This window comes from Cynocephalus volans, chromosome 6 (genome assembly GCF_027409185.1).
Source record: "Cynocephalus volans isolate mCynVol1 chromosome 6, mCynVol1.pri, whole genome shotgun sequence".
Lineage (NCBI taxonomy): Eukaryota > Metazoa > Chordata > Mammalia > Dermoptera > Cynocephalidae > Cynocephalus > Cynocephalus volans.
In genome coordinates this window covers 47,724,169-47,740,727 of record NC_084465.1, presented here as the reverse complement: position 1 = coordinate 47,740,727, position 16,559 = coordinate 47,724,169, and the positions used below count along the sequence as shown (strand labels likewise).

The following is a 16,559-nucleotide window of genomic DNA, read 5'->3' as shown; positions in this document are numbered from 1 at the left end:
GTCTGCCCTTTCTTTTCTGTTCATCCTAGTCCATCTCTCTTATTTTTATAAATTTTGTGGGTGCTTAAGCCATCAGATGTTAGCAGACTTTCAAAATCACCTTTGAAAAAGCAATCTTTTAATAGTAAATTTATAAACATCTTACAAGTCTTAGTTTTCATATGTAGAATTACTGTGTATTGATTTGTAAACATTCACTGAGTTTCATTTTATTTCCACAGGGCTCACAACAGCATTAAACCAGGATGCTTATTTTCTTAAGTCTATATTTGCATAAACATTGACTCTTGATGGATTGACTTAAGAAGATCAAGGTCTCACTATTTATCCTGAATTTGTGTGACCATGAGATACTGATAGCATTGAGTCTTGAAATGATTTATTAATATGAGTGAGGATTTGCTTTCTCCATTAGAGCATTAAGTAAGCTAAAACTATCAACATTGTAAACCAAATTGCCTTATTTTTCTTCCAAACTTCATATATGTCTATCAGGTAACATAGGCTTGAAAATTGATATCCTGTGGTGCTAAAGTACAGTAGAAAGAGAGAAGTATATACATGTTTTATTTTAAATTGTATGAAAGGGGAATTTAAAAATACGTAACTGCTGTTTTATACATTGGCTCCTTACTGCTTATTAATCTATATTGAACACATGATGGAATGAAGCAAAAGCTGGGAGTTGGCCTTTCCTCAAGTGACCACCACATGGCCCAGCATCTGTGCCAAACACAGGCGCTCCTAGACTGGCCAGTGCCAAGAGGCTACCAGAACATGTGGCAGGTGATGGTGTGGTGTCCCGGCAGAAGAAGAGCCACCTGCTGCAGTTACCATGAGCATGCTGAATTTATGCACCAGGTGGCAGCACCCATCCATTATTTCCAGTGGAGACCTAGCCCATGCCAAGCTAAAGTTAGTTAATAGCATTGGGATATAGTCACTGTAATGGTGCTATTAACAGTCAACACCATTGTATTTTTTAACTTTGTGTTCTGTACCTCCTCAGCCACATATCTGACATATATTTTGTCATCCTATCTCCATGGTGGGGGCAGACTTTGCACTTACTTCAGTGCAACACTTGCACTTTACTTTTCCTCCAACTGTCTAAAACTAGAGCAAATACATTGGCAATACAGCTGCTTTTGCTCTGAGCTACTACAATCATGGCTTTTCATGTTACTTACCAAGTGGTGTTTCTGGTTAAGAATCACAGCTGTAAAATTGATTTCAGTTCATTACACTTCATGATGTTGCCCCTAAATTTTGCACACTATATTCTTGTATATTATTTCAAATAAAATGAAAAAAAGTTGTTTATTTCTGACTTTTACTGATTGATTAATCTTGACTGAATTTTATGTATGAGATGTCAGAATAACAGGTTCAGGAGATGGAAAACAAACATAAGGTAAATTCTTAACACTAAGAAAACTTTTGATTTTATAATTAGGAGGTTGCTGATAGGATTTTAAAAGTTGAATTAAAAACACGGATCAAGGGCAATGAAAAAATAAGGATTCACGTTATTTACTATTTGTAGAGAATCTTTCTTTGTTGAATAAAAAATATTTTTATTTTTAACTTGACATCTTTGTTACAAGGTTAAATGGTCCCAAAAGTCTGCTTTTCAATAAAATGACAAAGCATAAAGAAAGCCTTGCTTTATTTGAAGATACAGGATGACATACTTAAGCAAGAACATTTAACCCTAAATCTTAGCTTTGGGAATATGCCAGCGGTTCCCAAACTCTTTTGCATATTGGAATCACTTTGGGGATAGTTTTTAAAAAAATACTGATCCATGGTTCCCACTCCCAGATGTCTTAATTAGTATGGAGTGCATTTTGGGCATCAAGATTTTTAAAAACTCCCCCAGTGACAAGAATGTGCAGCCAAATTTGGGAACTACAGGGCTGCATTTACTGAGGGAGGAGGAGGCAGGTTGGGATAAGCAGGGTACCTATTATATAACTTGGTCTTATCTCTTTAAAAGCAATGAGGACTTCGTGTGCACCCATGAGAAGACATAGTTATGTGATAGGAAAGAAATGTTAGCTAGCTTTGTACAAAAAATCTGAAAGGAAGAGTTGAATATCTTTCTGGAAAAATCAGGTCCACGGAGTTTAAAGGTTGTGATGATGAATCTATTTTATGCTATTTAAAGTAGAAGTGCTAATGAGGTTAAAAAAAAAAAAAAGATCAATAGGAAATATAGGAAAATCAGTTACATTCTACAACAGTAGATAGTGGCTGTCTTTCAGAGTATGTGCTATTTAAGTGCTAACTTTGGATTAACAGAAGGTAGAGATTAACAAAGATTTCACATTGTTACTGAAGAGCAGATGTAGCTTTTTGAAGCAGCTGAACCATTATGGGGTAGACTGGTGCAAATTCTCTGCCTTCTCTACTTCTCACTGATTGAACATAACCTTCCAAGGCTCCCCTAAAAATAAAAACAATGTCAAAATATTACATAAACAGCTTAGAGGATACCAATATATCAAAATTAGAAATAAGCCCATTTCTGGAACCGCTATGCCCAGTTTCATACACCAAGTGAACAACAGTCTTCAAACATTTATTGGTAGTGTTACTATGGTTGACTACAGTTAGTGTGCAAAACTATAACTGTTTTTGGCCTGCATCGTATGTAGTGGCCTCCCTGTTGAAAAGGCTTCTGAAAAGTCACAGGCAGCCTGTGCCTATTCACAGAGCTCCCACGGGAGAGGCTGTACCTTGGAAAGGCATGCTTAGGAGTGCAAGGGTCCTTTGGCACAACACAGTCCTCTAATTTCTGGCAAATCATGTGATGAAGAAGCAGTCTGAATTTAGTCAAGTGTATATGGTAGCATTCAGTTATTTATGATGATCATATTCTCTTAAATTAGATCAGGGGGTCAGCAAACTGCCTGCAGGCCAAATCCAGCCCTGTGCTTGTTCATGTACCATCTATGACTTTTCACACTATAGTGGCAGAGTTGAACAGTTACAGCAGAAGAGACCATATGGCCTGCAAAGTCTGAAATACACCTTGCTCTTTATGAAAAATGCCAATCCCTGAATCAGTTTGTCTATATAAGTGGAGCTAAAAATAATGGTTACAAGATTGTTAATTTTTCATTATTGGTCTACTTAAGTCTCAGGCATACCCATCTATTTTTGTTATATTGTTTTCTTCCAAATGTCACACTTTGAGATTAGAGCATTTCTATAAAGATGTAAATTAATACCATTACTCAGTTCACATACTCAATCTAATACATAATTCTTACTGTTTTTTTCTTGGCTCCCAAACACTGAAAATATTAATCCTTTGTCAGGTTTGTTCATTATCTAACTGTGTGGAATATACTTCGACAGAGTCTGACCAGCTCATTACTTACTCTGCAGTGCCCCTCTACTCCACCTACCACTTTAACACATAAATTTCAAATCTCTTATTTCCAACCCTGACCTCTCTCCTGATTTTTGTTTCTACCTGTCTTCTGGTCTTTATCTGATTGGTTTGCAAGTATCACTCAAACTCATCTGTCATAAAATTAGGGCAGTGTTCTACCTGCCTTTCCTGATACCCCCCCAAAGGGCACTATCATCTAAAGGTCTCTAAAGTTCTTTTTTGCTCCTACACCTAACCAGTTACCAAATGCTATTAATTTACCACCCATATTTCCGCATCCAGTGGAATTTCCACATCTCCCCTTCGCTTCAGTTTGAACCCTTGCTGTCTTGTGCCCTCATGACTGCTGTAGCGTCTATGTGGTGTTCATCCTGGCGCTGTCTCTGTCTTCCCCACTATAGCAGCAGACCTCTTCCTGAAGTGTGTCAGCACTTGCCACGCTCTGTTCTCTACAGGACAATGCCTGAACTCAACCCAGCTGATTACCAGCTTTATCATCAAACTCCCACCGCCCCTTTCTGTGCTACTGCTGGGCTTTAGTTTGATGTGTCCTACCCTGAAATCATTAGTCTCAGTCTTTGTGTTACCAAGTAATGCACAAAGCAACTAGCTTCACTCCATTTGTGCCTTTTAGCCCAACCCTACTGCTTGCACAGGGAGAGATCAATGGTGTATGGTTGTATATTACTTTGCAGTAAAGAAATCTCTACCCAACAAGGTAGATGCTGATAAATGTCCTGTTTATCTTTGGCCATACTGAATATCTCACAATAAGTGAGACATTCTCTTAGGTCATGGCACACTGTCTTCCTTATCCTTTGGATGCCCTTCCTGTTTCCTTCCTTGCAAAGCTCTTTATCTCTTAGGACTCAGCTTCAAATGCTCCCTTTTTAGTAAAGCCTTTCCCAACTCCGGTGGCACAAAAGAATGGAAACTGCCTTGGGAGCACACAAATTTGCAGACAAGTCTAATTTCTGTACCACAGGCTTGTCTTAGCCGGATCTAGCATTTTGAAATTCCTGAAGGATGGCTCCCTGCTCCGTTCAGGGCATAAGTACGTTAAATCGGCTATGTGGAGGGATGGGCAGGAGAGATGGTACCTCATACTCAGTCCCAAGTCCCATCTAATACATAATTCTTAACTGGCATGCAGGAAGGAATTCAATGCTCTTAGAGAACAATGTTTTGTGAGATGCCTTAGTTCATGTCAGAGCTGATCCTTAATGGAGCTATTTCTGTATGAAAAAACTTGCTTCTTTTAGTAATACTTTTCTAGTTACTATGCCATCCCAGGCAGTTGCCCTCAGTCCCCTAATGTAGTCTCTACCAGATTTATATACAGTAGAGAAATCCCCACGGGCTCAACTCTCTTTGAGATGATGGTATATATCTGAGTCTGAGGAATAAGTGCGTTGAAATTCAGAGAAACTAATTGTTCCATAGTGAATGGTTCCATTCTATTTAATGAAGGGACAAAAATCAACTTAGCAGATTCATTTGCATTAAAAGGGTAAGACATTATAAAAATTAACCACTGTGTAGAAGGAAGCTCAGAAATGAGTTTGCTTAGATTTTTTTCGGTTCACCAAAAACACCATCAGAACCGTGGGGAGAAAAACAGATTAAGCTGCCCTCCCACTTAAAATCAGAGCAAGATTTTGAAGCACTTATTAAATTACTTCATTTACTTCAGCAAAACATTAGCTTTCTTGGAAGTCAGGCCAAGCATTATGTAAGAGCTAGTCTCAACTCTGCTTTGTAACTAAAATAAGCAGATTATTGAAGTTATCCTTATTAGGAAAGAACAAAACAAAACACAATTAGTAGAGGAATGGCTTGTGGTAACATGGCAACACTGCTTAGTGTAACATAAACTAGCCAAGTGGAGGTTTTCATGGAAAACAAAGTTGGTTTTCATCAGGCATTAAACATTCAGTGTGAGAGGGCTGGCTGCTTAGCTCAGTTGGTTAGAGTGTGGTGCTGATAACACCAAGATCCAGGGTTCAATCCCTGTACTGACCAGCTGCCAAAAAATAGAAATAAAAAAATAGTGTGATTAGTGTTGAAATACATAAATGACTTAGAGATATACCCCATGCCTCAATAGGCAGTTAAGCCCCAAGCTTTTTTCCCTGGCTCCATCCTCTTGGTCCTATCTCGGGCACTCAGTTCCCAGAACTGACAGGTATTTATCTAGTGACATAGGGATACTGGGAAAAGAGATCAAACACAACAACAGGGATCTTGGAGTTCTGCAGAAACACAGAGAAGATGAAGGAACGGTTCTCAGCCTGTGCGCCCTGGACCATGGTGAGAGGGCACGCAATTCAAGGATGCACATGGCACTGAGCATCTTCTGATAATTGTATAGAGCAAAGTACCACTAGGCTACTAAAGTCTGTATACATCATAAGTGTTCCCCTACTCAGAACCATAGTAAGAGTTTAGCTGACTGAGATTAGCTCAGCTGGTTACAGCATGGTGTTATAACACCAAGGTCAAGGGTTCGGATCTCTGTACCTGCCAGCTGACAAAAAAAAAAAAAAAAAAGTTGCTGCTCCACCAAATGTCAAGAGTAAATGTGTTTGAGGTAAACCCTACCACTTCTGCAGAGCATAAGAAACCTCTGCATTAAAAACTCATTCTCCATCTTTACTGAAAACACATTTGACACAGACCTACAAGTTCAGATGCTCATACTGGCCAGCTGCCCCCCCAAAATAATAATAATAAAAAATTTAACTAGATTAGTGTTCATTTAAGCTCTAGAAAAACATCTGGTATCAAAAGGAAACAAAGGCAGGAGAGAGTCATTATTTGCTGTTTATTTGGCAGCAGTAGTACACTGTCCTCAATTTGCCCTACTTTACGACAACCTATCACATTATGCTGGGAGCAAGAGGCTGAGTATGCATGCAACAAGGTTTACCCCAGAAGCTAAAACAAATCTGCTGACATTTAAAGAGCAATACTCACCCTGGGTTTATCTACAGGGGAAAGCAATTCATCCAGTGATACATCAGTATGCAGGAGCAAAATTAGGTTTGCAGTAATATATAAGTAAGAACATTCTCTAGGACAAAGGTCCCCTGCTTGCCAAGAGCCTGGGCTGCGGCAGGAGTACAATTTTTTTGAATCCCCCAAGGAGGGTTTAATTTTCTGCTCAGGGCAGGAAGGTTCTGGTATCAGCCATGTGTGAGGGCAGGGTAGACCTTATTTAAAAAGCATGACAATATTTCTGAGCATGATTTTCAGTTGCTAAATTTAGGTTTAGCAACAGCACTGCTGATGAAATCACTCGAGACATTTTTAAAGAGAAGCGAAAGAAAACAGATTTGTGATGTACCCACAGCAGACAACTGTTGTGGATGAACTCATTCCAACTTGTTAAGAAGACAAAAATGAGTCCTGTCCAATTAATTGAATTCTCTTCTATTACCAAGTGTGTTGCAGCAGACTGAATCTTTGGGTATCAGGAAAAAAATTCACACAGACATCACAAATCCTTGAGTTAGCCCCAGGCCAGACTCCCTCATCCACAGCCAAAACCTTTTCTGAGGTCAATTTTAACCAGTCACATTAACTGATGGGAGGCTCACCAGGCAACCTTCCTCATTTCTGGGGCATATGCTCATAGCTACAGAACAGATGAGCAAGGAAAAAGAGCAGGCACCTGGGCTAATCTACTCTTTATCCACACAGGTGCCCAGGGGACCCACTGGAGGCTCTGGGCACCAAACTTGAGGGCTCAGCGCCACTCCCGAAAATTGATGGGCTGATGTTTCTTAATGATCTCTCATCGCATCTTCAGTGGAATCCTTCACCTGACCACTGGAATATGTCCCACTAGGAAAGTGGGTTGCACCCTTGGCTGCACTGTAGATCAGCCTGGGAGCTATAAAAAATCCTGATGCCAGGTCAAAGCCCCAGAGATTCTGACAGTCCAGGGTGGCCTGGGCACCAGGATTTCTCTAAGCTCTGTAAATGATTCAAGTGTGCAAACAGGGATGAGAACCACCTCATCCCATTAGCCCCATTCTGGCTTCGGGGCTATCATCAATGCACCACCTGCACTGAGGCTCAAACCAAAGTTTATTGGGTGCCATGGTCCCAGACCACTGCATCAGGATGCCCTAGGAGAGTTGAGAATGGCTTCAAGAGCTATTTAAGAGGACAACTGACTGGATGAGGAGAAAGAGGGTGAGGAGGGAGCTGAATGATGATTTAAAGGTTTAGGTGATGGTGACCTCCCAGGCAAGACAAGGAGTATAGGAGAATGAGAAGGTTTGAAAGGAAAGATGATTTACCTTGAACATTTTGGGGTTCAGACTTCTGTGGGATATTTGAATGGCAACATATGATAGCAAGTTTACTGGCCTGAGATCCCATGCAACTGAATGAATCAAAGACCTGGGGACCACTGATATAGAAGAGGCCAGTAGGGGCATGGGTCTGGATGAGCTCACCTGGGGACCAAAGTACAGACAGGGTGAGAGCAAAAAAAGAGCCAGGAACAAAATATGGAAATGGTGGCATTTAAGGAATGGATGGAAGATGACAATTTAGCAAATGGCACAGAAAAGAGATGGTCAGAGAAATTAGAACAGAGACATGACTGTGGTGAAGTGGAAGCTCCTAGATGGCAGGGTCATGTCTCGGTTTACTCTGAATCCTCAGTTCCTAGCACAGGGACTAGCACGTCAATGAAATGTGGGCATAGCATCAGTAAAAATGTATTGAGTCAGTTGATGAGTTTAAATGAGGAGATGGTGGTCACCTCTAGCTAAAGCTGCAGACTGAAAAGGTAAGAATGGAAACATTTGGTGGCTAGGAGGTCTCTGCTGATTTTGGTGGCAGCAATTTCAGAGGAGAATGTTGATGGAAGAGAGATGCTTAATAAGCCTTATGTGACAGTTACAGCATCCTGCCCTGGGCATGGCTGGGTTGTGTGTGTATGTGCATGTGTAGATCTGGATGCATTTGAGGGGCACTACTGGAAGGCACATGGCATTTAAGTGGCTGCTGGGTTGTCCTTGTGTCCTACTAATAACTGTGTCCTATTTGAGTGTTTTTAAAAGTTTGTTCATATCTGTGCTCCACCAATTCAAAAACTGTAACACATGAAATAAAGCCGAAAATATGGAGCTATGTAATTTACATCAGGTAAGTTGCAAAAGCAGGAAGTGCATGGTTCTTAGGGCTGCATCAAGCAAGGGATAGCACAAAAGAGGATGTGAAAGTTTGGAAGTGAAAGACATGGAGACCAAAAGTTGTTGAGTCCAACAGTGCCAACTTCTGGGTGCCCCTGCATGTGTGTGCCTGTGCAGTGAGGTGGCCTGCCACAAAGAGGTACACTCACATCTCCACACCCACCCAAGCACTGCTCCTTCATCCTCCCCTGCTCCTCTCACCCTCCCTGGGCTTCTAGCCCAGATGGGTACCCCTGGAATACTTACCTGATGAGGAGGAGCCTGTCCTTTTCAGATGGATGGTCATCCAGCCACTGGGAGAAGCGTGCATGGGACCACTCTGCCCTCTGCAATTAGAGAAGAGAGAGTGTGCCCAGGCATTCTTCAACGAACGGCAGCAAAAGCTGCTGCAAAAAGCACTATCGAGGGTTCCCAAGGTGAAATGACCCCAAAATGGTGCTGACCCACCACCAATGGGAAAATTCAGGGGGCTTCTTGGAGGTCAGGAAGGTGCTTGGTGCACTACTGGAGGGAACATGGTATCTAATGTACTTGGAGCACCTTCCTGACTCCCAAGGAGCCTTCTGTATTTGCCAATTGATAGTGGGTCAGCAAAGGAAATGGGGTCTCCAAAAGCTTTACGAACATAAATTACTTGGGTTATTATTTTTAAAGGGCTAATTCTGGATTCATCAGGTAATTTTTCACACTGCTGAGAAAGCAGATGCTGAAAGTGCGAGTTTCCTTTCCTAATCACTGTCCACTGTCAAAGACAGACATGACTAAATAAAGCAGGAGAGGGCCAGGAGCCCATTCAGTGAATGGAACTCGGTATTGCAGAGTTAACAGGGAAGACTCACAGCAGGGTTCTGGCTTCACTTTATTACCTGGAAGGGGGATTTCAGTTCAGCGGGTGCTCTTGTGAACAAAAACTGAATGATGATGCTGAATGGAATAATGTCCCCCAGTGCAGGACTATTGGCCACATGTTCACTTGTCTGGAAGAGCAGTGGTCTAGAAGAAGAAAAAGCAGAAGTTATTTCATGCTGTTCAATACTGAAAAAGGTGATTTGGTGGGAGACTCATTCTCCTTGAATAACAGCATTATTCCTAGACTTGGCTACTGAAGGACTCTCCCATTTCTGAAATCCCCTTCAGCCCTAAGACATACACGGGCGCACACCCACACCCTGACACATATTCTCACAGGAGGGCCTGTTCTTCAGCTCCTTCTTTGACCTCTAGCTCACTGGTGTATGGGTATAACTTTACTTCCAGTTGACTCATCAAAATCCCCTCTTAGACTTCTTCTAATTAATAGGCTAAAATCCTATAAAGCACAAAGTAAAGCCTTCAAGCTGTTGTTACTAATAGATTCTTACCTTGGTCAATTTCAGCTTTCATTTTAGAAAGAATTCTTTTGGGGGCTATGGTCTAGTATGTATAAACTCAAATATTTTCTACACAACTTTTCAAAAGGGCAATTATGTCTTTGTATAAACAAAATAATTACTTTGCTGAACATGCCATGAAAAATTTATGCTAGATCTCTTTTAATACACTACATGTCTGGGTTTCACTGTTCACAATTTTACAGGAGGAATGTGCAAGCAAATCCACTCCACTACCAATTATCTACCACCTTGTACAAAAAGCTGGCAAGAATTATTTTAAACTGTTATTGATCTTTCCTTGGCTTTGAGCTCTGATGTGCAAGTGCCAATTATAAGCCAAGCTGTAGAGGTTGAATCTGAAGAGATAAGATGGTAGAACATCTCTTGACAGATCAGGTAATGATTCTGAAAGGTGTAAAAAAGTACTGTATACTGGTCTCTTTCTTCACCCCATCTTAATTACTCCAGTCTACAAATGAAGGCCTGTACAAAACAGAGAGGCAAACTTTCTTACACTAATGATAAGGCTTTATACCAAGAGTCAGGAGTGCTCTCAATAGACAGCCCGTTCTTCTTAGATCTACAATATTATTAGAAAAAAATATTTTTTGATGAGCTATTCTACAAGTAAAATCTATCTCTGACAGATTTTTCTAATTGCAACTGCTATATCAAATTACATTATTTTATAATTTATTTTCTTCAGTTACTGGGGAAATTTATCTTGTCTATCACCAGAAAGCCATAAAGCTCCAAACCAGGCATTCCATGAGAGTATAACTAAGGTCTTTCTGTGGCCACCATAGTGAGAATGTAGTATACCTGCCTTGAAAATTTTCAGTGTCCTATGCTGCAGAGTTTAGGCAATCAGTAAAGTACCTAATCAGGTATGAAAACATTGTTTGAGGAATTTTGGTTTTGTCTATAGGCATCCCTGTAAGTCCATCTCTGTGTGGATGACATTGTCTTCATCTAGGTAAAAGCTCCTAGTTTTAACAAAATGACAGCAGCAGCAACAGCCAACACTTATAGAACTTACAGTGTGTCAGGCACACTTTAAAGCTCCATAAAGGGTGAGGTCAGCAAGGAAGTAGAATAGGAGGCCTCAGGCTTTACTATGCCCCCAGCCCATAGAAAGCCCAACTAGCGACTATTCACAGACAAGAACACTTTTGTGAAAACCCCCAAACTTGGGAATAAGACAGACACCCACATATAACGGACCACAAAACCATTTGGAAATTGCATTAGAAGAGTAAGAGGAAAAGTCTCACTTTGACTGCATCATCCCATCCTTTCCCAAGTCAGCACAGTACAACACAGAGAGGATTCCTCTGGGCCCATGGTTTCTAAAGTGGGAAGAGAACTGGACATGGACATCCAGCTTCCCTGGCATTCTGAGATGCTTTGCAGGAAGCCCAATTCTGCCTCACCTCATGTGGAACACTGGGGTAACAGCAGGGCCAGATTCCCTGGAGTCAAGGAGAAACAAAGAAAGGAGGCAGAACTCACAGCAATGGCACTCAATCACAGACACCAATCAATGACAAAGCCCACTCACAAAGCTGAGCTGGTTGCTCCCAGAAGCCTGGTGAGAAGTTCAGCCTGACTTGAATCCCTAGACAGCCAGCCTCCATGCCCAGCCTCAGCCCACCCAGGCAGGAAGACAGCTGCCACAGCGCATTTCTACAGAGCCCATGGGCTGGACTTGCCCGACATGGGAGTACGAACAGCAGCACTACCCAGTGTCAGAGCCTACTCCAAGGCTCTGCCCAGGCAGGGAAATGCTCACCACCAAGCATTTTGGCAGAGCACAAGGACTAGATCTGCCTGACTAGGGAGTCCATACAGTGGCTCTGCTCAGCCTCAGAGTTCACCCCACAGGACAGCCTAGGTAAGGAGATGCCTGCCACCACACATTTTTAAAAAGCATAGCCTCTGTACCTGCTTGTCTGGAGCAGCAACTGTGCCTCAACATGCAGCCTGTAGCCTTGCCTGCAGCCCTGCCCAAATGCAGAACTTAAATAGCGGTACTGCCAGGCCAGGAAATATACCCTACAACCCTGCCAAATCAGAGGTGATTACAGGGCCCAGCCAGCAGCTTTGTCTGATTGCAGAGCCCAGCCAGTGGTCTTGCTAGATAACAGAGACCAGATAGTAGCCCCACCTGAACTCAGAGCAATGAAAGAGGGCCAGCCAACCAGAGAACATGACAGCAGGCTCTGCCAGTCCAGGGTCAATAAGCTTGCCCATTCAGAATTACAGGCTAGACTAAATAGTAAAGTTCTATCCCTACCAAAGAACACCTGTACAGGCCAGAAGATATGGCTGTCTCCTCAAATGCAATGACACAAGGATTATGAAGAATCAAGGACTCATGACATCACCAAAAGAAACTAATAAAGCTCTAATAATGGACGCTAAAGAAGTGGAGATCTATGAAATAACTGACAAGAAATTTAGAACCATCCTCTTAAAGAAGTCCACCAAACTACAAGAATATATGCATAGAAAATTAAATAAAATGTGGAAAACAACATGTGAATAAAATGAGAAATATGACAAAGAAATAGAAATTATTTTAAAAAATAGAAATCCTAGAGATTAAGAATACAATGACTGAAATGAAAATTTCAATAGAAAGCTTCAACAGCAGATTTATTCAAGCAAAAGAAACAGTAAACTCAAAGACAGAACATTTGAATTTATCTGATTAAAGAAAAAAAAAAAGAAACGTAAAAAATACAGCTTACAGGAATTATAAGACACAGTCCAGAGAAATAACATTTGCATTATAAAATTTTCAGAAGCAGAAGATAGAGAAAGAGGGCCAGAAAGCATATTTAAAGAAATAATGGCTGAACACTTCCCAAATCTGAGGAAAGATGCCAACATCAAGGTACATAAAGTGCAGATGTCTCCAATCAAACTCAATCCAAAGAGGAGTTCACAAGGACACATAATAATCGAACTATTGAAAGTTAAAAACAAAAAATTTTGAGAGCAGCAGGAAATAAACTTAGCACATACAAATGTGTCCCAATACAGTTATAGTGGATTTCTCAACAAAACACCCTATCTTCAGAGAAGAAAAGAGTGGGATGATACATTCAAAATGCAGAAGGAAAAAAGTTGCCAACCAGAAGGAATACTGTACCAGGCTAAACTGTCCTTTAGAAATGAGGGAGAAGGGCTGGCCTGTGGCTCACTCAAGAGAGTGTGGTGCTGATAACACCAAGGCCACAGGTTCGGATCCTATATAGGGATGGCCGGTTAGCTCACTTGGGAGAGTGTGGTGCTGACAACACCAAGTCAGGGGTTAAGTTCCCCTTACTGGTCATCTTAAAAAAAGAGATGAGGGGAAATAAAACCTCTCCTAGTCAAAATTCCAGTGTTATTTTTCACAAAGATAGAAAAACAATACTAAAAAATATGGAACCACAAAACAACAACAACAAAAAAACCCTTATAGCCAAGGCAATTTTGAGCAAAAAGAACAAAGCTGGAGGCATCCCACTACCTGATTTCAAACTGCATTACAAAGCTATATCATAATTAAAATTGCATGGTACTGGCATAAAAATAAAAACATCAACCAGTGGAACAGAATAGAGCCCAGAAAGGAACTCACATTACTGTCTATTGATTTTAGACAAAGGTGCCAAGAACACACAATGGGAAAAGAACAGTCTTTTCAATAAAGGGTGTCAGAAAAATTGGATATCCACATGCAGAAGAATGAAACTGGACACTGATCTCATACCATATTTAAAAATCAACTAAAAATGGATTAAAGATTTAAATGTAAGACTTAAAATGGTAAAACTACTAGAAGAAAACCTAGGGAAAAAGCTACATGACATTGGTTTGGGCAATGGTTTTTTGGATTTGACCCCAAAAGGTCAGGCAATAAAAGCAAAAATAGACAAATGAGATTACATTGGACTAAAAAGCCTCTGCACAGCAAAGGAAACAATAAGCAGAGGAAAAAGACAACCTATGGATTGGGAGAAAAATCTGCAAGCCATACATTTGATAATCAGTCAACATCCAAAATATAAAAGGAAATGAATCAAACACCTCAGTAGCAAGAAAACAAATTTTAAAATGGGCAAAGGAACTGAATAGACATTTCCCAAAAGGAGACATACAAATGGCCAACAGATATTTTAAAAAAATACTCAACATACTAATGACCATGGAAATGCAAATTAAAACCACAATGAGATATCACTTCACACCTATTAGAATTGCTATTATCAAAAAGACAAAAGATAATAAATTTTGTTGAGGATGTGGAGAAAAGTTGTATACTGCTGGTGGGAATGTAAATTAGTACAGCCATTTTGGAAAACTTGAGATTCCTCAAAACACTAAAAATAGAATTACCATGCTACCCAACAATCCCACTTCTGAGTATATGTCTTAAGGACTTGAAATCAGTATGTTGACAAGATGTCGGCATTCCCATGTTTACTGAAGCATTATTTATAATAGCCAAGTTATGGAAACAACCTAAGTGCCCATCAATGGATGAATAGATAAGGAAAATGTAGTAAACATATAAACAAAATATTGTGCCTTCAAAAAGAAGGCTGAACAAAAACCTTAAAAAGAAAGAAAGAAAGAAAGAAAGACAGACAGACAGAAAGAAAGAAAGAAAGAAAGAAAGAAAGAAAGAAGTAGAAAGAAAGAAAGAGAAAAAAGTAGAAAGAAAGAAAGAAAGAAAGAAAGAAAGAAAGAAAGAAAGAAAGAAAGAAAGAAAGAAAGAAAGAAAGAAAGAAAGAAAGAAAGGAAGGAAGAAAGAAAGAAAGAAGGCCGAATATTCAGCCTTCAAGAAGAAGCAAATCCTGTCATTTGCAACATGGATGGTCCTGGAGAACATTATGCTAGGTAAAACAAGCCAGGCACAGAAAGACAAATACTGCATGTTCTCACTTACATGTGGAATCTAAAATAAACACATAGAAGCAGAGAGTAGAATGGTGGTTACTAGAGTCTAGGGGGTGGGATAAATGGGGAGGTGTTTGGTCAAAGAGTGCAAAGTTACAGTTAGGTAAAATAAATATTTTTGAGATTGCACAACATGCTGACTATAATTAATAATAATGCATTGTATATTTCAAAATTGCTAAGACAACAAATTTCAAATATTCTCACCACAAAAAAATAAGTGTTTGAAATGAATATGTTAGACTGATTTAATCATTCCACATTATATACATATATCACAACATCACTTTGTACTCCAAAAATATATATAATTAAAAAAACTTTATATATATTACTCATTTATTCTTCAAACAACCCTATGAGGTAGGTATTATTACATCCCCAATTTACAGATGGTTAAACTGAAGCATAGAGAAATCAAGTAAAAACTACAAGTGGCAGAGCAAGGATTCAAACCCAAGTAGCCTGGCTCTCTTAATCCTGCAATACAGCCTCTAAGGATATCAATGGTAGCAACTACTCATCTTTTTTTTTTTTCCCCCTAAGAACAGATAGACTAATTCAAAACCAGAAACAAAGACCCCTGGAGAAAGTACAGTTTCATACTGTCAACAACAATACCTATAAGAAAAAACCCACCTGAGAAAGTTAATGTTTACAGGACATCCTTTGAAGGCCCTACAAACCTCACCTAAATTCTCTTTGGGTCAAAGTGGACCTTCAGTTGCTTACATACTTGAACCATATCACAGTATCTCTTGGAATTATTTTTACCTTGTGGGACCTTAAGTTCCTTTGGGGCAACAAGTGGTGCCATCTCAAAGGCCTCTGGAAGCTGACTTTGGGTTGGAATGGGGATAAGTCTGTGCCTAAACTCTGCTTCCCACAGACTGGTGACCTCTTGTCCTCAGTAGAAGCTGAAACATCTCACAGCCCCAAGGTCCCTGGGTACACAGCAGCTGACATTCCCAGACAGCTACCTGGAACTCCAAATCTAGCTCATGCTACCAAACAGTCTGCTTACTGCTCATTAATAAGGCTGCTCTGATATTTGAGCTGGACAGGGGAAAGAGGCAATGGAGAGCAGGGGTCCCTCCACTGGGTCACAGACTCCTACTGCAGGCCTGGTATGCCTAGGCCCTGAAAGGAAGCTCTGAAGGATGCAGGGAGGGATGGGGAACTCATGCCCTTCTCTCCCTGCTGTCCCTGGTTGTCATGTTCAGGGCTACATTGGTCCTCTGAGTTTTCCCTTTCCACAGTAAAGCACACTCTTTGCTCATGCCGTTCAATAGCAGGATTCATTTCAAACCCTAGTTAATGACATGAGAAGATCCAGAGGTTGCAGTCCTATATAACAGTCCTTGATTGTTACTGAAGAGCAGCCGTACAGAATCCTACACTGCCTCTATTACTGGAAGGTGACCAAGAAGTTTGGTCCCCCATATCTCTCAGTACTCCTTATATGAAGCTCCCTATATGAAGTACTTGTAAGCACTTTAGAGTTAAGAGCTAAGAAATGCTTAACTTTCTTGTAGGAATCAATACATTTCCCTCCTTCTGATACTGAGAACTAGATAGCTGATTCTGTTTCTCTTTTATCTTTGGCTTCAGGAAATTTAA

The 16,559-nt window shown here is 40.4% G+C and overlaps 2 protein-coding genes across 7 annotated transcripts in view; one reads left to right on the top strand and one right to left on the bottom strand.

Annotated features, from left to right (window-relative positions):
• Positions 1-1,323, top strand: part of HBP1 (HMG-box transcription factor 1) — a 31,452-nt gene extending 30,129 nt beyond the window's left edge. For all 6 annotated transcript variants that reach the window (XM_063098585.1, XM_063098591.1, XM_063098586.1 and 3 more), the window contains one exon: positions 222-1,323. In XM_063098585.1, the coding sequence (XP_062954655.1) occupies positions 222-239 (18 nt within the window). In that variant the 3' untranslated portion in view covers positions 240-1,323. The remainder of the gene's footprint in view (positions 1-221) is intronic.
• A 329-nt stretch (positions 1,324-1,652) lies between these two features.
• The window catches only part of COG5 (component of oligomeric golgi complex 5), a 338,885-nt gene continuing 323,978 nt past the window's right edge, over positions 1,653-16,559 (bottom strand). Inside the window, exons 20-22 of the mRNA XM_063098584.1 lie at positions 9,480-9,606; positions 8,860-8,939; positions 1,653-2,449 (exon numbers count right to left, since the gene is read on the bottom strand). Coding sequence (XP_062954654.1) covers positions 2,335-2,449; positions 8,860-8,939; positions 9,480-9,606 — 322 coding nt within the window. The 3' untranslated portion in view covers positions 1,653-2,334. The remainder of the gene's footprint in view (positions 2,450-8,859; positions 8,940-9,479; positions 9,607-16,559) is intronic.